The sequence below is a fragment of the Manduca sexta genome, chromosome 23 (assembly GCF_014839805.1).
Source record: "Manduca sexta isolate Smith_Timp_Sample1 chromosome 23, JHU_Msex_v1.0, whole genome shotgun sequence".
Taxonomy (NCBI): domain Eukaryota; kingdom Metazoa; phylum Arthropoda; class Insecta; order Lepidoptera; family Sphingidae; genus Manduca; species Manduca sexta.
In genome coordinates, this window is record NC_051137.1 from 4,828,660 (window position 1) to 4,850,389 (window position 21,730).

Consider the following 21,730-nt stretch of genomic DNA (forward strand, 5'->3'; position numbering starts at 1 on the left):
AACAAACACTTCAGCTTTATATATTAGGATATTGTATAGATTGAATTCCACTGATAGATCCGCTAGCTAACAAAGTACTTTATTATTTATTCGCCACGTGGATACTTGTACTTTTTATGTCACAGATGGCTATTATGATTGATAATGACTCCGACAGAAATATGTAGGTAATATAAACGCCGTATCATTTTGTTACCAACCTTGGTTTTGCTTTTAAAACAATAAGGAACTACATTTTTAGTATAAAATATTCTTTGCCATCCAAAAAATCACAATAAATATTGCTACAGGTAGAAATTGTTAAGTAAATTCATTTGGAAGGACGTCTGAATGACAACACGAGAGGCCGCCATTATTATATATTTTTTATTTTAAACTTTATATTTCGGTAGTTATATAATTAACCATTATTAATTTTCCAAATAAGATTGAATGTAACTTATTTTGTTATGAGCCAGCAACGGCTCATTTATTCAGCTGCATAATAGGAGCTTCATTATAAAAACAAACAAAATCCATTAGTACGTGACACCTAGTAACACTATTTCATAAAAACCTTAAAACAATGGAACACAAAGGCGTATTTAAAATATTATTTCTCTAAATCCTCAAAGTAAAATAAAGAATATTTACGTAAACAAATTGATGTTAGTATTTGCTTTGCGCAGTTTCCGCATTTCTAGAATGCGAGTGCTTATTAGCAGGAATTAACGGATGCAAATGCGTGTTTATGCTTTGTTTATCTATATTCCATTGTTTATTGTGAGCATGAGTGGCAATATGTACATTACGTGCAGTTATTAGTAGTCTATGAGTTATAATTAAATGAGTTGTTCCTCTAATTTTGTGATTAGGTCGGATTGAAACGCGATTGGTTAATGCGAATTATAGAGTGCTCAGCTTTATTGGTACCTAGCAGGGTCTACCAGTAGGTAATTACCAAAACAAATGACAGTACGTAGTAACGTGCTGGCAATTTTGGCTACAGCAATGAAGTAATAAGTACATAATATTGTCTGCAATAAAAATTGGGTCGGAATAATTATAAATAATAATTCAAATGTTGAAGATACATATTCATATATATATATATATATATATATATATATATATATATAGACATATATACAATATACGTTATGCATGCTGCAATGAACACTAGATGCAGTAAAATCACTGTAATAGTATTGTTTTAAAATATTTAAATGAAATACCAAGGCCACTGGACGCAACCAAAGTCATAATAAAGTTATAATTCGCAATTACTGCATTTATGTGCATAGTAATATGTTGTTTTTTGGTTTTTTTGTTTGCGAAAATAATTTTAATGAAATACCTTGAACTTGATTCAGTATTTCAGCAGCATTTACATGATTATATTTTTTAAATTGGATCCGTTTATTATTATTTCAAGGATTTTACCTTTCTGTTAACATTATTGCTGAATGTTCAAGTTGTGCATTTTAATTTAGACAATGTGCAATGTGCATTCTTCATTATTTCATAGTATTTATATTCACTAATATGCTAGCGACTAAAAATCTTTTGGGTGCGCAAACATACCTCTATTGACCAGGATTGTCGACCATTTTTTAAATTCCTGACACTAATTAATAGCATTTTCGTTCTCATACTACATATAATACTATTTTCCAAAGTTATTGCAAAAGTAGTTAATAGGACATTACATCAAATAATATTTTTGTCAGCAAATTTAAAGGTCCAAGACACTGTGAGCTTATTTGGCGTAGATCGGACCGTCAACATAAAAAAATGGTATAATTGTAGAATGTGGGTAGGCATTGTAATTTGGACTTTACGGACAACCACTTGAAGGCTGAAAAATCTTCGAAAGGTCGGGAGAAATTATAATATAAAAATCTATAAAATCCAAAAAAGAGTTTCATTTCAATGTTATATCATTCCTAGCATCACTCCTGACTAACCGCCAGATATTTCATGCAATAAATTATGGATATCATTGCGATTCGTTTCCTTACTGCAATAAGTTTTTATTGCGTCTTCACTGCCACCTTTCCTTTTCGTTAGTTCGAGATCTATAGTAGTTTTTAGTGCTTCTACCACGTATCGCGCAGCTACCTACGAATAAACGTGTCAGAGATTATTTTAAGTTTTAAAGCCTCGATTATTTTCCTGTCTTATATCGGATAGCGATAATTTGAATATTAAAACGAATTATACTGTTTCTTTATCGATTGGTTTTACTTATTTTATGTATACAAAACTTGAATTTTCCTTAATTGAAATTTAGTTGTATACCTGGTTTGAAATACCAGTATTCATTTGTTTATAGTCTTGGAATCAATTTTCATGTGTAATCCGTATGGAATTAGATTATAGCAACTAGTATTATGGTTACTATTTACATAATTTAGTAATATTTTTAATGAAACTGAATGAAGAGACGAGCATGCTGCTAGTCTGATGGTAAATTTGGAAACTAGCTAGCTGTTATTTATGTATTTTTCTTATACGTGAACTGCAAGACGACCCCACTGCACTGATGGTAAGTGGAGTGGGGTCGAACAGAACGTCGCCTGACGAGAGATGATTACCCCTCGGTAGTCGACATAATTATGCCGGCCTATCGGAACCGAATATACACCGGCTGATTCCAGAACGCGATAAACTTACGTGGACCACTATGGCGGGTTTTAACACCATATGTACGGTGGTCGTTATCCCGGCGGATATAAAATAGATCGTACCACCAACAAATGCGCAGTAATTTAGGTTAGCTACAATGTCCTTCAAATCAAAGCACAACAGTGAAAGCACATAGCTGCTTAGCGGTAGAAATAAAAATTGCGGTGATATCTACCCAGACGGTCCATCGCATACGAGAGACGTATCAATAAATCACTAAAATTAATTTAAAAAATTGTAAAATTCCGGTTTTATTTTTTATAATCCTAAACCGATTCTAAGAAATCTTTCACTAATACAAGGTAGTGTCATAGCAAAGGCTACTATTTATATGGAACATCCGTTTTAAGGAAGTGTGGCGAACAAAAACTGGTACATTTAAACACTTGAAAGTAAAGTTAGTAATGGACATGATAAATCTTACTATACAAGACTTTATGTACCCTAGAAATTCTACTATTAGTATCTGCGCGGCGCTTTTTAATTAATGAAATTTTATTAATTAAATATTTTGATTGTTTCATAAAAGTAGCATATCGGTTATGTTCTGTATCGAATTTAAATTTGCATGTTACCTTCAATGAATTGCACGACATGACCCCAAGTTTATGGAAAGCAATGTAAAGGTCAAAACTGCCACACGATTTATACTTGAAATTGATATGTGAATGAATATTCATGTAATTTATGGTGATGTGTGCTATTTTGATCTGAATGCAGACTTACTCAACAAACTAGACCGACTTCTAAATAACTGCATTCGATTTGTGTTTAACCTCCGTAAATATGATCACATTTCTTCCTATCGTCTACAACTTAAATGGCTGCCTATACGTCAGCGGCGTTCGTTGCGAGCACTAACTACTTTATTCTCTTTTCTTAACTCCCCTACTCCTCCTACTTACTTATCTTCAAATTTCCAATACCTCTGTAATAGTCACGATAGGAACCTTCACTCAGCTAACAATCTTCTCCTTAAATGCCCACGTCATAGCTCTGACTTTACTCACTGTTCTTTCGCTGTCCAATCTATTCTTCTATGGAATTCACTCCCAACCGAAATTAGATCGTCAACCACTCGGTTTGCCTTAAAAAAAAGAGTTCGACAGTTACTGCTGAATGAAGCGGAATAGTCACCACCTTAACTTATAATATTACATTATATTCTTAAGTATATATGTATATTTATACGTATATGTTTATGTAATTATAATATGTATTTTATGTATTTTGATAGTTACAATGTTACTTATATTGTATTTATAGTTATTATAGGTATTTTATACATACCTTCTTTCTCAATGTCACATTACCGTGATGCACCTACCTTGATTATCTCTGCACCACCCTAAGGTTGACTGGTAGAGAATGCCTATGGCATTAAGTCCGCCTGTATACATTTGTATATTAAGTGCAATAAATAAATAATTATGTTATAGAAAAATGGAGCGATCGGTACAAAATTCAGTATGAATTAACACCTTATATATAAAATATAAATAATACCTTTTATGCCGCTTATACGATTTAAGCTATGCTTAGTTCTCGGTTGAACTGCGTTGGAGTTACGTTCGTTCTAAGGCCGAGTAGGACATGACATTCCATGGCGTGTACAATAAGTTAATCTTTGCTAAAGGCCAACAAGAGCAGTTGATCCGTGAGTAACCTTTGTAATAGAAAACAATCCTGGATTATGAAAACCACCCCTGCCGTTCCAAACAAATGCATTATAAAGCTGGGGACGCACCCACGAATCCTTTCACATTGCAGGTGTTCATACGACGGCAATCACATATAATGAGAATATTTGTATATAATCTTAACGGCAGATCTGTAAAAAAAATTTTTGAATACATAGATATGTGGATTGTAACTTGCGGGACCGAAATCTTATAGTGTATTTATATTACAAATATTTTATATTTGAAGTCACGACTTATATGGATTGTTTTGATTTATTGTTCAAAATAATTGCCACGATTGCCGATACCTTAATTGTTTACAAAGGTGAAATTATGGATGGGGTTTAGCGCTAAGTCGTGATTACGAGGGAAGGCTATACTATTATTATTTTGGCGTAATACGGTCTTCGTGCATGCTTTATCTGTAGTATTTTATCAATTGCTGATGACATTTTACCTCTGTGAATATAAAAAATTACTAAGTCGTTTTCAACAAATGGCTTTTTGCTTTCTATATAAAAGTTTCATTAAATATGGCTATTTTTTTATTACGTCCGGACGCAGTCTGCATAAAGAAAAAAATATTAAATATGACCTATGAAACTTAATATTGGTATATCCCATTGTAGTTAGCATTAATAGTTACGTTTAGATAATTTCACCTTTGTTATCTCGTTAATACTTAATATTCATTCCGGAACACAAGTTTTGAGTTATAATTATGTTAAAAACTTTAAGCTATTTTGTATATAATGCGTACCCGATTATAACCTGTTTTGTGTGTAATAAAATAAAATAAAATAAAATACCTTCAAAAATACGAAATGTCATTATGTGGACTAATACCACAGATTAAATATTCTGATACTGTGAAAGCATAGTCCGGGTATACTGTACTATAAAAATGTCGAAATTCCATGTTATGACAATTTTTACATATATTTTAGTTTACTTTTGCGTTCTGTTGGCTTAATATATGCGGAGAAATTAATTTATTAAACCGTTTCGTATGTCGGAGCTATCTGATATCCTTTGCTCAATAAATTAACTTGTTAAAGTGTCAGTTTTTAAATATTTCATACAAGCAAAGTTAATTAGTTTTTTCTTATATCATCACTTCATCGTGTTGAAACTTTTACAGTAAAATAATAATATCAAAGTAATGATATGAATGATATAGTAAAATAAAGATATTGTGATTTTACGCATATGATATGATAGATGATTTTTTTTGTATCACAAAACCTCTAAATGTTTCGTCCTGTGTCATCGACCTATTAATACTTTATACACCAATCAACGGTCATACTGTAATTGTTTTGGTCTATGAATATGAAATATATTCAATCAGATTTTATTATTTATAAATAATCATAATTTATGGCCTTTTCAGGCGAAGATGCCGACTCCAGACTATAGCGTCGATATAGACTTGGGGGAACCCCCGCCAGAATTGGAGGACTATGCCCGCCAGCACTGTGGAGAGGACCCCAGCACGAAGCTTCAGGCTATCGACGAGCTAAGGGACATGATATATGGTTAGATTTTAAAATCTATATTTTAAAGTTTTTTTTATCATCATAACCTATTAAGTCAGCATTGTATTGTTAGCATTGTTTAGATGTTTTTTGTTAATTTGCGTAATATAATAAGTGGATAGTTTTAATGACTGAAGAGGGTTTAGTGTTCTCATGGTGGGAAACTACAATTAAACGTGTAAAGGCGTCGCATATCAAGATCAATAGCTGTGTATAACCAGTATATAAGATACCAAATTCTGTCAAAGTGATTGTCTTTTATCACATTACGGAAGACTAGATTCATGGTAAGGGTAACAATAGGACATATACATTTATGACTATGATGTATAACTGCGCGTCGAAACGTCCAAAGACGTTATGTTTATTGTCTCACACAGGACGTTTGGCGGAATTTACCTAACGAATAACCTACAATTGTCCAAGTTAGCCTCTGTATACATAACAATTTCCTAGTATATTGAACCGAAATACATTAACAATGACATTTACATAGTAAGTGCATTTAAAGTCGCATACGGTCAACTCATACAGGATTATAAAGTAAACATTCTAGTTTAACACGACAAGGTTTAGTGACGGAAGGCAGTTACTTACAAGGTAGAAGTAATTAGGAACGGGCATCTATTGACGGACACAACGTGGTTGATGGTTGAATTCACAAGGATAGTAAGCTGCTAAAGTATATAAAAATGTTAATTTACGACCATTAAACCACATATTCAGGAAATTTGTTTTAAACACAATGATATAAGCTCACGACTATAATGCCGAGGTAGACAGAGTCGTAGCTAGGGTGCGTTTCCCAGATTATAATTTTCATTCGTTTATGAAGTACGGGGCGGGTGTACCGCAAAATCGTGCTATTATTGTGATACCGAGTCTTTCATTTAAATTTAAAATTCGGAGAGTCCAGCCTCCAGGCTGCATTAGAGCCCAATTTGCAATAGAGCCGAGTAAAGCTAATAATATTATGATTTGTTTTATTTATATTATTGAAGTTTTTAAACATAAGTCAAAGGCATTGTTGATCGATGAATATCTGTGTTGAAAGTCGGGTATCGCTATTTATTATGTAGCTGTACTGTTGCTATGGGCCTATGATTTTAAAATTCAAAGAAAATACCATATAATTTCTTTACGCGGAAGCCAATTATTTGATACATAACATTAAATTCGTATGAGGCCTAAAGAACTTGTATAAACTGATTTTTTACGATAAAATTATTATTGTTTTTGCGCAGTTGAATTAATTATTTAATAAAGACAGATATAGCGATGGAACAAAAGAGTTTGTTATTTAAAACTAGTTTCCAGCTTTGGTTTAGAAATGTATTGTCTCATGGATCACGAACTTGATCTATTGTATACAATCTAGGTCAGATCAAGATACATGTAGGAGTTAAACGTTAATATATTAAACTAAATTTGGCAATCTTGCTTCATTTGGGCAGTATTAAACTCGTTTTAAAAGTTTCTGTTAATATTTATCTATATAATTATATCCTGTGGTCGTTGTTTAATAACTTCCCACACTTTTTGGTGTTACGTTTCGAACTACCTAGACTGTAAGGCGTGAGAAATTTCTCACTGCAATGCCAATGCAATTTTAAGATGGTTGCTCGCACAAGAAAGGACTTTCTAGGGAAGAAAGTCGCATTTGTATTTTTTCGAGATAAAAATATCTAGCCTATATGTTAATCCGGACTATGACTATAAGTGTACCATATTTCCTCTAAATCCGTTCAGCGGTTATGTGTTTACTTCTAATCAAGTATCTGCAGAAAGATTTGCATTTATATTCCCAGCTTTTGCTGTAGTATTCACCCGTGTGAAAGAGTTTTTCGTTTGCCGTGATAAAAAGTAAACGTTGTCTTTCCATGTGTCTCAAATTATCTCCATACCGAATTTTATAGAAATCTGTTAAATTCTTGAGTTTATCGCGTTCACGCACAGACACGGTAGGGGTCTTTGTTTTATATAATATGAGGATGTAACTCCTCGTTGTTAGAACAGAGAAGACTGGTTTAACCAGTAACTACAATGTAAAGCAACATTGTTATAATGTATCAGTTTGTAATACACTGGTTTGAAACTCAGGTATTATAACTTGATACAGGTCAATGACAAACTAGCGGATGATTGGCGAGAGGGCTTTACGATCAAAGATGTTTACGTGTCCTTATGTTAATGGTGAAGGTTTATACTAAAGTTCGGAACGACTTTATATTTTGTTCTTTTAATTTACGTCATTGGTTGCCTGTAATGACGCAAATAAGTTTATATTTTGAAAGATTTGTTATTTTTAACTAGACTTCAAGACACTGTGAGCTCATTCTGCGTAGATCGGACCAACAACAGCTAAAATTTTTATAATTGTAAAATGTCGGTAGATATTGTAATTTTGATTTTGCGGATAATCAACACCTCAGTCCCCCCGTGTACGAAGGCTGCAGTTTTCGAAACGTCGGGAGAAAACTAAAACATTAAAACCGCGATATAATCCGAAAAATAGTTTAATTTTAATGTGTAACGTAAACATAAAAAATCATGATGTTTAACTGTGTAATATATTTCTCAATTTTTTTTATCGTGATACAGAAAAGTGACTATTATGTGCGTGATGTATTGTGGTCCATTTTTGACCTTAGTAAAGAAAAAATTTCAACATGTTCAATTCATTTTCAATTTGCCACAATATTCCCCCATACACACATTGCAGATTCGGGGTAGACGTGATTAGACGTTGTGTTGCCAACTTTCATGTTTCTGGCACAAGGGCAAGTACCTTATAGGTTTTGATTCGACTGCAAAATCGAAAAATCGGTAAACTTCCATATCATTTAATTACCTTGACTAACAAGTTTGATTTTTCACAGCTGAAAGAGACCGTAGGCCGAGTATTTTATATAAATTCCAATTTGATATCTCTACGAGTTCCTGAAGAAAAGGGTCTTGATAGAGACGGGCAACAAAGTGAATCTATGTAGGGTAGGATCCGGGATCAACTTCTGTATATCCGGTTCGAATAGGCCTGCATAATTGTGGCGACTGGCGAGGCGTAATCATCTCTCGTCAGTCGACATCCTATTGGACCCCAACTCACTTACTATCGGGTGTAGTGGGTCACTTTGAGTGCCCGTATAAAAAAACCGTCTTAACTAAATTAATCATACGGCAAGTTCAAAGGAAATCTCATCTGCCACAACTATCTTGCATAATACTTAAAAAAAGTGATTGTGTTATAAATATTTATTACTCGATTAGTATCGGATTCGGATGTCTCAAGATAAAGAATTACTGTTATGTCCTGGATTAAAAACTTTATGACTTCCTAGGAATTGCATTCGTGTCAACACAACGACTAAACGTAATACTATACTTTCATCTGCATATTATAAACTATGGATTTTAATAATAAACAGTTGTAATCAGTGATTAACCTAAATAGTGTGTCGCGTTCCGGGATCAACCTGTGTATATCCGGTTCCAGCTGGCCTGCATGATTGTTTCGACTGCCGAGGGGTCGGGGATCATAGCCCGTCAGTCGACATTTGATTGGACCCAACTCCACTTACCATTAGGTGTAGTACCTAGTATAAAAAAATAACGTTCATTGACCGTAAGGATTTTACTTAGGCAAATGTGTGAATATATCGACATGAAAATGCCACAATGAGGTTTTTATTAAGTGATACTGTCGGATATGCGATGCCTTTCCGAAAATCCCTTTATTTTCTCCGGAGGTTTATTAATACTGGAACGGCTTAGTGCCATTACTGCACTTGGTAAGCAGAGTGGGGTCCAGATAAAGTGTCCCTTGACCAAATTACGCCGCCCTGTTCGTAATTAAATATGCACAGACTGATCCCGGAACGCGTCGCTACGTGGGACCCTATAGAGAGATTTACGTGTTCCTTAATGTCAAGATTAACTGCACTACGACACGTGTAAGCGTGGGCGATGCAATTAGCAAAATATATTATGCATGGACTAAGAGCTTTGATCTAGCTCTGCCGTGCCCCTCTGCGTGAGGCCGTTTCAATACGTTACTAATTGGACAAACACTAATTGAATAGGTTCACGCTTTGTGCTATTCCATAAACCATATTAATATGTAATAGGAACAATTACGTACTTTAATTAATGTTGATTTGATATGATCAAAGCGTAGTTGGAACGCTTCGTGCTTTGTAGAGGATGTGCTGGAGGGCAATGGCCCCACGAACCATCTCATTCTCATAGAGTTCTCTCAATTTATATAATAATTATAGATAAAATATTCAATAAGCATTTGTAGTCTATAGGAATAAAGAATGCACTCTCCAGCTTTTTTCTATTGTGTAGTTTATTGGACTAGCAGAGAATTTCGTGTTACCTTCAGCGTAGTCTGTTGGCATAGATGATTGTCTTGAAAACAACTAGCAAGTACACACAATTAAATCTTCGATCTGTTTAGTGTTAAAGTATATCATGAACAAGTATATATAGACTTTTTGTATTACATTCTGTTTCAAATTCGACTAACCTCCAGTTCTAAGTTAAAGTTAAATTAAACCCATGAACAGGTTTCGGATTTGATCGGAAGATAGAAAGCCACATTCGATTTTGATGATTTAATTTTCCATTACCGTAACACGATTACTGCCGGCATATCGAACAAAATTAGAAGCAAATAATATAGTGCACGGAGTTTCATTTATTAGTATTTTTGTTACTCTGTGGTAACAAATTATAGGTTATCCAAAATTAGTTTGCAATGTGCATAATAAACATTTATTTACGATGTTGTTTATAACTTTGAAGCGTCATTAATGTTTGCAATATTTCAATAATTATATTGCAATCATTCTTTATGGTATCTATCTCCTGTTTTGATTATCGATTTCTTCTCAGAACTGAAAAGCAATCGATTCGATGTATATGACCTTTAGTGGATAATATTTGGTTTCGATAATTTTGTCTATTGTGTAAGGAATATTTTACTTTAGCTAGCAATTGATTGTAGTACATTTAAATTTCCTTGCATATTATACTTAATACGTAACTAATAAACTATTGCGTAATATTATTAAGTATCCATAGCAGTAATTTTAGTTTTAAGCAACGAGACGAGACTTGCAAACCTATTCTTAACTATTGTTTTACGAATTATACCTAGATAAAGCATAAACCTTGGTGGCGTAGTTGTATTACGTGCGCGGTACGACACCGCTCAGATGTCCTGAGTTGGAATCCTGGGTCGGGAAAAATGATATTAGGTGTTCTGTTCAGTATTAGTCCGGAGTCTGGTATTTGCGCTCGATATGGCGATAGGTTCGTACCCTATTACATCATGGGGTGGAACACACAACCGAAAATTGGGTGACTCGATTGCACTCCCGCCTAACCCTTTAGGTGTAGGAGGTGTGATGATGTGAGTTTGTTTTAAAAGAGATAAAAATAATTCCGCTGCAAAATGCTTAAAATTTATAAAGTAGTACTAACCCGGTTATACCGGCCTCATCGATATAACCACTGTAAGTAAGCTATTTACAGGAGATATTATTAAAAGATTGTTTATATTCTGAGGATTCTGAACTATTTAAATGTTGACCTTATGTTGAATAGTACCTACATTTAGGTCGGAGCCAAAATGTCATTTTGAATACCTACGTATTTACGCATAACAGATATAGGCCATCTATTTTACTCTGTTTGTTTTTTTAACTGCACTTTTATATGGGAAATATTATTTTCCATAGTTATAATTGATCGTGTTGAGTTTTCTCAAAAATAATTTACCTGACACAGGCAGAAGATACCTCTCCTAACATTGTGCCAAAAATGATCCATGATTAAGGAATATTTTCGTCAATAATCCCGGTTTTAGTTTTTTGATTTTTGATCTATTAGAAGTATTAGTGGTTTAGTGGGAATATGTTAAGTCCATAAGTCTATTTCGGACTGTAAGCGCCGTAATTCTCTTTCACTATTAGATATTATTGATAGTGGAATTAAAGCGTATAAACGAATAAAAAATATTTTCTTAAATATGCCTACAATTTTGTATGTTACATTTACGGTAGAGTAACTTATTGTAAAGTGTTACTTTCTAGTAGACGAGTGCGTTGCTTTATTTACTGTATTATAAGGGCGAATACTGTTCATTTCAGAGCGGGGTGAATGTACACCACACCGGATGGACGATGAGTTTCTGGTGAAGTTTCTTCGTGCGCGAAACTTTATACCACAAAGAGCTCATAGGTTGGTAAGTGTACCTTGTTTATTAATCAAAGTGAATTAATAGCACAGAATACGCCTCTACATTTTTACTAAGTATTTTAGTAGGTGTAAATTTTTATACACCCGATGAAGTGAGGAAAATCGCTCTTAAATCTATAAAAAAGAATAATTAATACCAAGAATGATATCTTATATAATGATACGTTTATAATGCCTCGGTGGCGTAGTTATATTACAATACAATTGCGGTGCTGGGGTTCGATGTCCAGGTCGGACAAAGTCATATTGGCTTGTTCTACGCAGTATCTGCCCGGAGTCTGAAATTTGTACCGATATGGCGATAGGCCTGCCTCCTATCACATCGTAAGGCGAAATATTTACGGCGAAAATTTGTTGCATCAGTTGCGTCTCTGCGCACTCCTTCGGAGATAAAGGCGTTCTCTCTCTCTCTCTGTGTGTGTGTGTGTTTAAACTTATTACAGTAGCGTTGCTTCCTATAGAGGGCCCTATACCTAAATTTGTTAGAGGCCCTTCAAGGCAGTGCGAACTTTTAGGCTTGCTTAGTTTAATGTAGGTATTGGCCAAGAGGGGCCCCAAAGCTTGGGGGCACCGCAGCACTGATACGGTGTATCAGTGCTGCGGTGTATCAACATACTCAATACATAATAACAAGAGTCACTGAAGTTTTTATCAAAATAAGATTTTTTAATCCATTTTTTGTGATTATAATAAAAATTTCAATAAATCGATCAATTATGTTTTTGCAGCTCGTAAACTACTATCAGTTTAAAGAGGAGAATCCGGAGCTTTTTGACAACGTATACCCTTTGGATCTTCAAGGCATTGGCGATGCGAACATTATAGCCGTGCCCCCCTATCGAGGGCAGGACGGTCGGCGGCTTATAATATACAGAATAGGTGGGATTACATTTGTTAATTAGATAATAATTGGTAACAAAACTATACTAAAGTTATTTCGTTTGCTGGAAACTATATTAATTTTAATAGTTTTAACAAGTTAAATCTTAAAAAGCGGAGATAAACTGTAATACAATCAATTAATTCATTATTAAGTTGAGAGTGTCATATTTCATTAGTCAGAGGAATTATTATTTTAATTAAATTCAAAAATATTGCAAAGACCCCTTCCCTTTTTTAAATTTTTACACACGATTAGAGATGGAAATAGATAATGCGATAAAAAAAAATAGGAATTTGCAATCTCATTACTACTCGTAGTAGTTATTATATTATCAACCCTGTATTATATACTGTCCCACTGCTGGACACGAGCCTCCTCTACTACTGAGAGGGATTAGGCCTTAATCCACCACGCTGGCCTAGTGCGGATTGGTACACTCAGGTATGCAGGTTTCCTCACGATGTTTTCCTTCATCGTTAAAGCAAGCGATAATTCACAAAGAATACACACATAATCTTAGAAAAGTCAGAGGTGTGTGCCCTTGGGATTTGATCCTGCGGACATACGTCGCGGCAATCCGTTGCACATCCAACTAGGCTATCGCCGCCTCGTAATAGTTATTGAATGAAATTAATTTTACAGGTCAGTGGGATCCGAAAACAATTCCAATTGAAGACATGTTTAAAGCTACTATCCTAGCCCTAGAGCTGGGTATGATGGAACAGCGCACCCAGATCCTCGGCGGAGTAGCGCTATTCGACCTGGAGAACATCGGCACTCAGCACGCGTGGCAATGCACTCCGTCCATTGCCGCGAAAATTGTTAAGATTTTAGTTGTAAGTATCAATCAATCGTATGGAAATTATCGTAAGAGTAATTATTGGGCATTATGAGACGTAACAACTCATGTCTCAGGGTGACGAGGGCAGTGGGGCGCCACGCAGTACTTCGTAATTCAAAGTTTTGTATGGTGTTGCTACTGTTTACGGGCAACAGTAACATGCAACGGTTTTATCGCTTACCATTAGGCGAGCGGCACGATCGTCACGACAATTAGTTGCATTAAAAACAATTAAAGTTATACTTAAATTCATTTTATTTAGAGTGTAAATCAACTGATTTGTTTTTATACAATTTATTTAATTTACTCAAAATTCCAAGATAGAAGTGTTTCCATAGTGCTTTAAGCTAAATCTTAGATGTAAGTTAAGTACAAATATCTTTTACGCCTCAGATTTAATTAGTTTTAATTAATTACCCTGGATATACATTGTGGAAAAGAAAGTGTCGCGTTCCTGATAGTGAATTAAACTCGTTAATTAACGTTCTTACTGAATTATCATTATGCAGTATACACATTTTATGTTCAATGTCCGTTACAACTTAACAACAATTTCTTAAAATAAAAATTGGTTTTACACTTGTTTAGTTTCGAATATCTACATAAAATATAATAGTAATTATCATTGTTATATTTTGTGAATGCGTCGATAATATTTTTTTCTGATGAACGGCCCCGAACGTCAGAAACCTACGTATTGTAAACTTCGGGTTTCGGATGACGTTAATAACTAACAAATAAAAAGAAAATTGTCTTTTTATAAAAAAAAGAAANAATCCATAATTTTTATTACATAAGCGTAAAGGAAATATAAGTTTATGTTAACTTTACTTGCAAAAAATAGGCCAAATAAAATATATTTTTTATAATAAAATATATATAATATTGGCGTTTTACATATAAAACAGGTATGGTCATGACATACATAGTTATTATTAGTACCGCTTCCTAAACCTATTTGATTGCGGAATCCGCCACGACCTTTATATTACCATACTAAAATCAATGTCATGTTTTTTACCATTGATCATGTAAGTTCAAGGTTACTTTAAATGTAAAGTAGAATTGAAGGAAGCAAAGTCTAATGTATACATATTTTTTTCTTGCCACCGATCTGCTTTCTATCTTTTCACTTAATCCGATATTTTGTGTTCTCCACTTCAGATTAGGTTTCCTAAAATACGTCAAAACAAAATTAAACGACGTATTTCATTAAATATTTGTGTGTTATAAACAAATTGAATTGAATTGTTATGAAGCGGCGATAGCCTAGTTGGGTGTGGAACGGACTGCCAAGACGAATGTCCGCATTCAAATCCCAAGGGCACACACCTCTGACTTTTCTAAAATCATGTGTGTATTCTTTGTGAATTTATCGTTCGCTTTAACGATAAAGGAAAACATCGTGAGGAAACCTGCACATCTGAGAAATTCTCTATAGGAATTTCGAAGGTGTGTGAAGTCTACCAATCCGCACTAGGCCAGCGTGGTGGACTAAGGCCTAATCCTTCTCAGTAGTAGAGGAGGCCCGTGCTCAGCAGTGGGCAAGTATATAATACAAGGCTGATATTATTATAAACAAATTTGAATAAAAACACTCATACATACATATATTTAGCAATTTAGAATATCTCAGAGCAGAAATGAATAATGAAATGCTTTTCCCCATATAATCTTGATCCGTAACACCAATAATTACAGAGGTCTACAGTCAACATTGCCCTTCAAACCAGAATATAATTATTAATTACAGTACTTGTATGCGTTTTGTAATATTTATCAAAAGCCGTCGCCTAAATTGCGCATCAATCCATATAGACGAACACTTGCATATTAGAGACTTATTATCATTTGTTTTATTTATTTATTTCATTGGTACACCAACAGCCTCCTCCCCTTGTTTTCCCCAGTCTCCTCCGAAAATTATTAAAAACTATTTTTTATATTTCCAGTCATGCTACCCAGCCAACACCCACGCCATCCACGTCATCAATCACACTTGGCTGTTCGACAAGATGTACAATATCTTCAAGCCGTTCTTAAACAACGTTATGAACTCCAAGATCTACTTCCATGGCAACGACATGACATCCTTGCACAAGCACATTCACCGGGACCATCTCCCCGAAAGATATGGAGGTATATGGCCCGACTACCCTTATACCATTTGGTTCGAATCTTTGAGAAAAAACTATCACGTAGCGAAGGAAATGGTAGCGTGTGGCTACAAGTTTCGCGAGGAGGAAATCAGTGCTGACGTTGTGAGAAAATTGAAAGAGGATGGTATACAATTGTCGTAAACTTAGAAACTTGGACAATAAGAGTATTGATACCATTTCTTGCAGTGATTTATGCATGACATGATCAATTTCGCACCTCAAACGCGGCGTCCTGAGACGGGATGATCCCGTAAATTTAATAATGTTTCGTTTATCTTCAATTTTTAACCTGTATTTTTAATATTTAAAGTGTTTATCAGTCATAATATCAAAGGAGTGTTAAGTTCCTTCACAGGAGGTTCAAAGATATTTACAATGAAATATTTCTTTCGATAAAGGGTGAATGACCCTTACGTCGAAGATTTAGAAGGGCATATTATGACCTCATACACAACTCAAGTTGTTGGACCTGTGCCTTCTTTAGAAACGTGAGGGTTTTAAAGTTGACGCGTACGCGCAATTATTTTGTCTTTACGAAGACCGATTAGACGCGTCAAATTTTAAAAAAATAACTTGGTCAATTTTGATGATAAAAGAATGGGATGTTCAATCCGAGTATTTAAACCGCCCCTGTGCGCCTACTTTTAGTTACACAAATATAATGTAATTTAAAAAAGATTTATGAATACAACTGCGCCTTACAACAACCTTAATATTTTGTATTTTTACTATATTTTTTTTGAATGTAAATCATTAAAAACTTATTAGATAAGTAGTTTTAAATTAGTGTTATCAATTTAAAATTAAGATATTACTTAAGAAATTCGTCAAAAGCCTGTGATAAAATATAGCGTTAAAATGGACGTCTGGTTGGTAAAAAAAATATTTTTCGTTTTTAAGTAAGCGACAAGCATACGTCATATACTCTTTTGTATATTATAATAATTTAATAGGAGTCATTTTAGAAATGTAAATGTATTATGTAGACATAATTTTAAGTTTTTAATTTCATTACATTATGAGTGTATTCCATTAAATTTCCTGTATTTTAATTTTTTTAGTATTTTAAGGTGCCAGTATATTGTAAAAATATATTTAGAATACATCATATCTACAATGTAAACATTATACCTAGTCTTGCCATAAATATTGTAATAAAGAAAAAAGAAAATTGTTAACTGCAAATAACATTTATTACTTTTACAGTGTGTCAGTTTAATACATAAATATAAAACAATTAAAAATATAAAAGCTTATTCGAAGTGGTCTCCATTGGCTGCAATACAGTCCTTTAAACGATGAGGCCAGTTATCAATAGAAGCACGCACTCTTTCCATGGGAAAATTCTTCACTGCCAATCGTATAGATTGTTTTAGGGACTCAAATTATCATGGCGTTTAGAGCAAGCTGTACTCTCTAAAACTGACCACAAATCATAATCCAGCGGATTAAGATCGGGACTAGACGACGGCCAGTCTTCAGCTCTGATGAAGTCCGAAACGTTCGATTCCAACCAAGACTGCGTGGACCGAGCTTTATGACCCGGCGCCGAGTCTTGCTGGAAGGACCATACTTGGTTATTGAACATGGTGATGTTAAGGGGCTTAACTACCTTCTCAAGAATGGTATCTTGATACACTTGTGCCGATGTTTTGATACCTTTTCACAAAAATATGGCTCAGTCACTCCTTCATAGCTAACACCCCACCAAACCATCACTGAAGTCGGATAATGTCCACGTTGCACTCTGTCGACTAATTGGGAAGCTTCCTTAGAGCTTTGAGCATAAATACGGTCATTTTGTTTGTTAAAATGTTGCTCAATTGTAAAAATTTTCTCATCCGTAAACAAAATTTTTCTGTGACCTCCCTTTGCGTACCGCTTCAGTAGTTGTTTCGATTTTACCACCCTATTCTTCTTTAAATTATCAGTTAAGAAATGGCCAGTGCGTCTCTTATAGGCTGCAAGTCCTAAGTCATCTTTTAAAATACGCGACATGGTTCTAGGTGCTATCTTCATTTCCCGAGATAAAATCTTTTGCTTTCGGACAGGATTTCTTCGAATTCTTTCCCTTACTGCTTTGACCACCTTTTTCGTACGAACACTACGTGGACGGCCAGATCTTTTCTGTCACAAACAGAGGAGGTCTCATTGTACCTATTAATAGCCCGGTACACAAACATTTTACTAATACCAAGTGTATGGAGAGTTTTAAAAATTGCATTTGGCTCCATACCTACTTTGTGTAATGCTATCACAGCGATTCGGTTCTCTTTATCACCCCACACCATTTTAATATCGCAAAATATTTTACAATGTATTGGCGCCAAAATGAGAAAACACAATGAACAATCGTATAAAAATGACAGATTCGAAATTCAAATGTAATATTTTTTTATAATTAAGTGTAACAGTATTTATGGCCAGACTAAGTATATTATGGGCCTATGAACTATTGAATAAGTCGGAAGTGCGTAATTTGATTAAATCAAAACATTATAAATGGTGTTTCATTTCAATTAACCTAATATTATTTGGTATTTATAATTTAAGACGTAGTTAATTATTTAGTGTTAAAGTCTCAATTATAATTTGTTATTTTATAATAAAAAATTCCGGGAGTAATTTTATGTTCCTGCAATACAAATCTGTTTTAATAGTAATATATTATATAATTTAAATAATTAAAGGTATCCAAATTGCATAGACTTACGAAACTCAAGTGACAGTGGGCCGGGCACGTAGAACCGATGGCCGTTGGGGTAGAAAAAGTTCTGGAGTGGCGACCACGAACCGGGAAACGCAGCATAAGCAGGCTCCCTTCGAGATGGACCGACGACCTGGTGAGGGTCGCCGGAGTCCGATGGATGTCGGCGGCCTAGAACCTTATGGCCCTCAATGGGGGAGGCCTATGTCCAGCAGTAGACGATTCCTGGCTGAAATGATGATGATGACGACCCAAATCTCATAAGTAAAAAAAAAATAATTAATGCAATTAATTACCTATAGCCTTGAGTCCAGGTACGGATCAATAACGTAGCTACACCTGTATAGACTCGCATTGCAACCTCGCTAAGCCAATCAGTCATTGACAGGAATGGACGTTTGACATTGAATAGTGCTTTGCCTTGCTCAGCTCGGATGTCAAGGCCGCTATGATACGCAACAAGTTAAACTAATTTTATCTCTACTGACACATGTATTAGTGTTACGAAGCTGCGATGCTCGTATGGACTATATGGACCTTGTCACCTTGAGCATGATGAAGCGGTATGAGATTACCAGCCTTGTTATTGACTTATATTTAATCGCGCTATGAGGAACAAATTTCCTCTACTTTTGAGGGAGTCTAACCGCTCTCAGTAGTAAAGGAAACCTGTACATTTTCTGTTACTTTCTAAACCCTTTGCTGACTTCACATACTTTCAATATTCTAATATATTATTCGGGGGTGAGTAGTTTCCTTTGCGATATTTTCCCTCGTTGTTAAAGCAAGTAAAAATTGATAAAAAATACAACAGATTAGAAATTTGTGTCTTACATTTTGAATCTGCGAATTTTTTCTTCGGTATTCAGTTTAATCCAGAGAGTCTAGTTTCAATGTATGTAATATGTCGCAATAATGCTAGGGTAAGAGGAACATTCCATGCTCGTTTGGTCTCGCCTGCTTCCGAGAAATCATTTGAATTTTCATATCTAGTAACAAGAAGTTATGAATAAGTAAGCAATGCGTACCAAGTATCGATGTAATACCATTTCTGCTTTATTACAGTAGACGTCAGCGTTTTTTTTTTATCCTAACATAACAGTGAAACTTAAATGATAATATTGTTTGGGGCGATCTACGTATCAAAGATCGAAACCTAGTCCGCCTCCGATACCTAATACCATGATTGTGAACAAGTCATTCATACTCAATAATAAACCTTACTTTAGTAAATTCACTAAAAATGTATATATAAATGTAAAAATTTATATACTTATGGGTTTGTTAGAAGTTTCACCATAAACTGCTGAATAAATTTATATGCAATTTCACACACATTGATGAAGCCCTGGAATATGATTTCTTATGATTACACGAATGTTAGATGTCGGAATAAAACTAGTTTTTAGATTTGACCTCAGTTTGCCCTGTAACTATGAACTGTAGCAAAGTTTTAGAAATGTCTGGAGAAAATAAATTAAAAACCGCAATACAATCGGAAAACTAGTTTTATTTCGAGGGCCTGGATTACTTTTTATAGTAGAAAAGAGCACAATAGGAATTATATTGCAGGAAAGGACTCACTTGAGTGAAACTACGAGCAAATGCAATAATAGCACCCTTTTCATTTCCCGAAGGCTAGGCAGAGGAGTAACTAGTGCTAAAAATAGACAAATTATCCACGTAACGTACCCAGCTTACATCGTATGTAACTTGCAATTTTAATTAGATACCGACTACAAAATTGGTATCCAGTAAAACTTGTTATGTGAAATTATTTTTTGGTTTTGAGTGGTCTTTGAAGGCGGTTACATTTTTTTTTACGGTTTTTACTGTAAGATGAATGAGGTAGGATGCTCCATATTATTGTTACTAGTACACTCCTGTTGAAAGTCAATGACATGTAGTTCAATATTCTATCCGTGTCTAGGCACGTAATGATATATCATTATAAAAGCTTTGACGTGCTAGCACCACCTCAATAGACAGTTGGGACATTCTCACAGGAAGAAAAAACAAATTTTCTAGAGACATCGAAATAAAACTAGTTTATGAATTTTATCGCAGATTTTTATATTTTATTTTTTCCCAACGTTTCGCAAATTAAATTGTAGACTGCCTTAGTGGTCATGGGGCGGATTGAGGTGTTGGCCGTCAGAAAAGTCAAAGTTATAAATCTTCTCCTTGATTGTATTCTTCATTACTGAAGGTCGTGTCCGTCTCGAAATCTCTTGACGGTGTCGATGACTAGGTGTTTCCAAGCTCTTCTGTCTTCGGTTTTCTTCGGGGCAGTGGAGAAGTTATAATATCTAACCACATTTTACAATTTTGTATAATTGCGAGAAAATTAAAATACAAAAAAAACAGCAATAAAATACGAAAACTAGTTTTATTTCAATGTCGCGTAAAAATAAGCAACCATAAACTTAAATAAAACTTTGACGTAAAGTCTAACTTGGCTATGATATATTTTTTCTTTAAGATAATTTATAATCCTCGCGTTAAATTGGTACGCAACATATTCTTAAAACCCTTTTATCACCTTTTATTATTTACTTAGTATTTTTAGCATCCCTTATTGACTTTTCGTAGCGTACTCAAGCCAAACAGATTGTGTCCAAGTTTCAATATTCATATCGAACAAACGTAGTGCAAGTTTGTTGTTTCCGGTCAACGAAATTTTGTTCCGTCTTCTGGGTTTCCATTAAAGTCGAGTGCAAAGTTTTACGTATGCTACGTAGTACGTAAACAACGCATAAGATCTAAATTTCATTTAAAATTATATGTATATCCGGTTCTAACAAGATGGCATAATTGTGTCGACTGTCGAGGGGTAATCATCTCTAGTCAGTCGACATTCTATTAGAGCCCACTCCACTTATCATTAGGAGCAGTGGGGTCCCTTTGCTGTGCTCGGATAAAAAATAAACCTAACCATAATAAATATATTGATCAGAGGATATACCTGGTATTGCGGTGCAATTATCAT

General features: G+C 34.5%; 1 protein-coding gene across 2 annotated transcripts in view; it reads left to right on the forward strand.

The window, feature by feature from the left end:
* Positions 1-17,158, forward strand: part of LOC115452562 (alpha-tocopherol transfer protein) — a 36,489-nt gene extending 19,331 nt beyond the window's left edge. For both annotated transcript variants that reach the window (XM_030181128.2, XM_030181127.2), the window contains exons 2-6: positions 5,743-5,887; positions 12,043-12,137; positions 12,880-13,030; positions 13,677-13,870; positions 15,828-17,158. In XM_030181128.2, coding sequence (XP_030036988.2) covers positions 5,749-5,887; positions 12,043-12,137; positions 12,880-13,030; positions 13,677-13,870; positions 15,828-16,175 — 927 coding nt within the window. In that variant the 5' untranslated portion in view covers positions 5,743-5,748 and the 3' untranslated portion in view covers positions 16,176-17,158. The remainder of the gene's footprint in view (positions 1-5,742; positions 5,888-12,042; positions 12,138-12,879; positions 13,031-13,676; positions 13,871-15,827) is intronic.
* Positions 17,159-21,730: the final 4,572 nt, after the last annotated feature.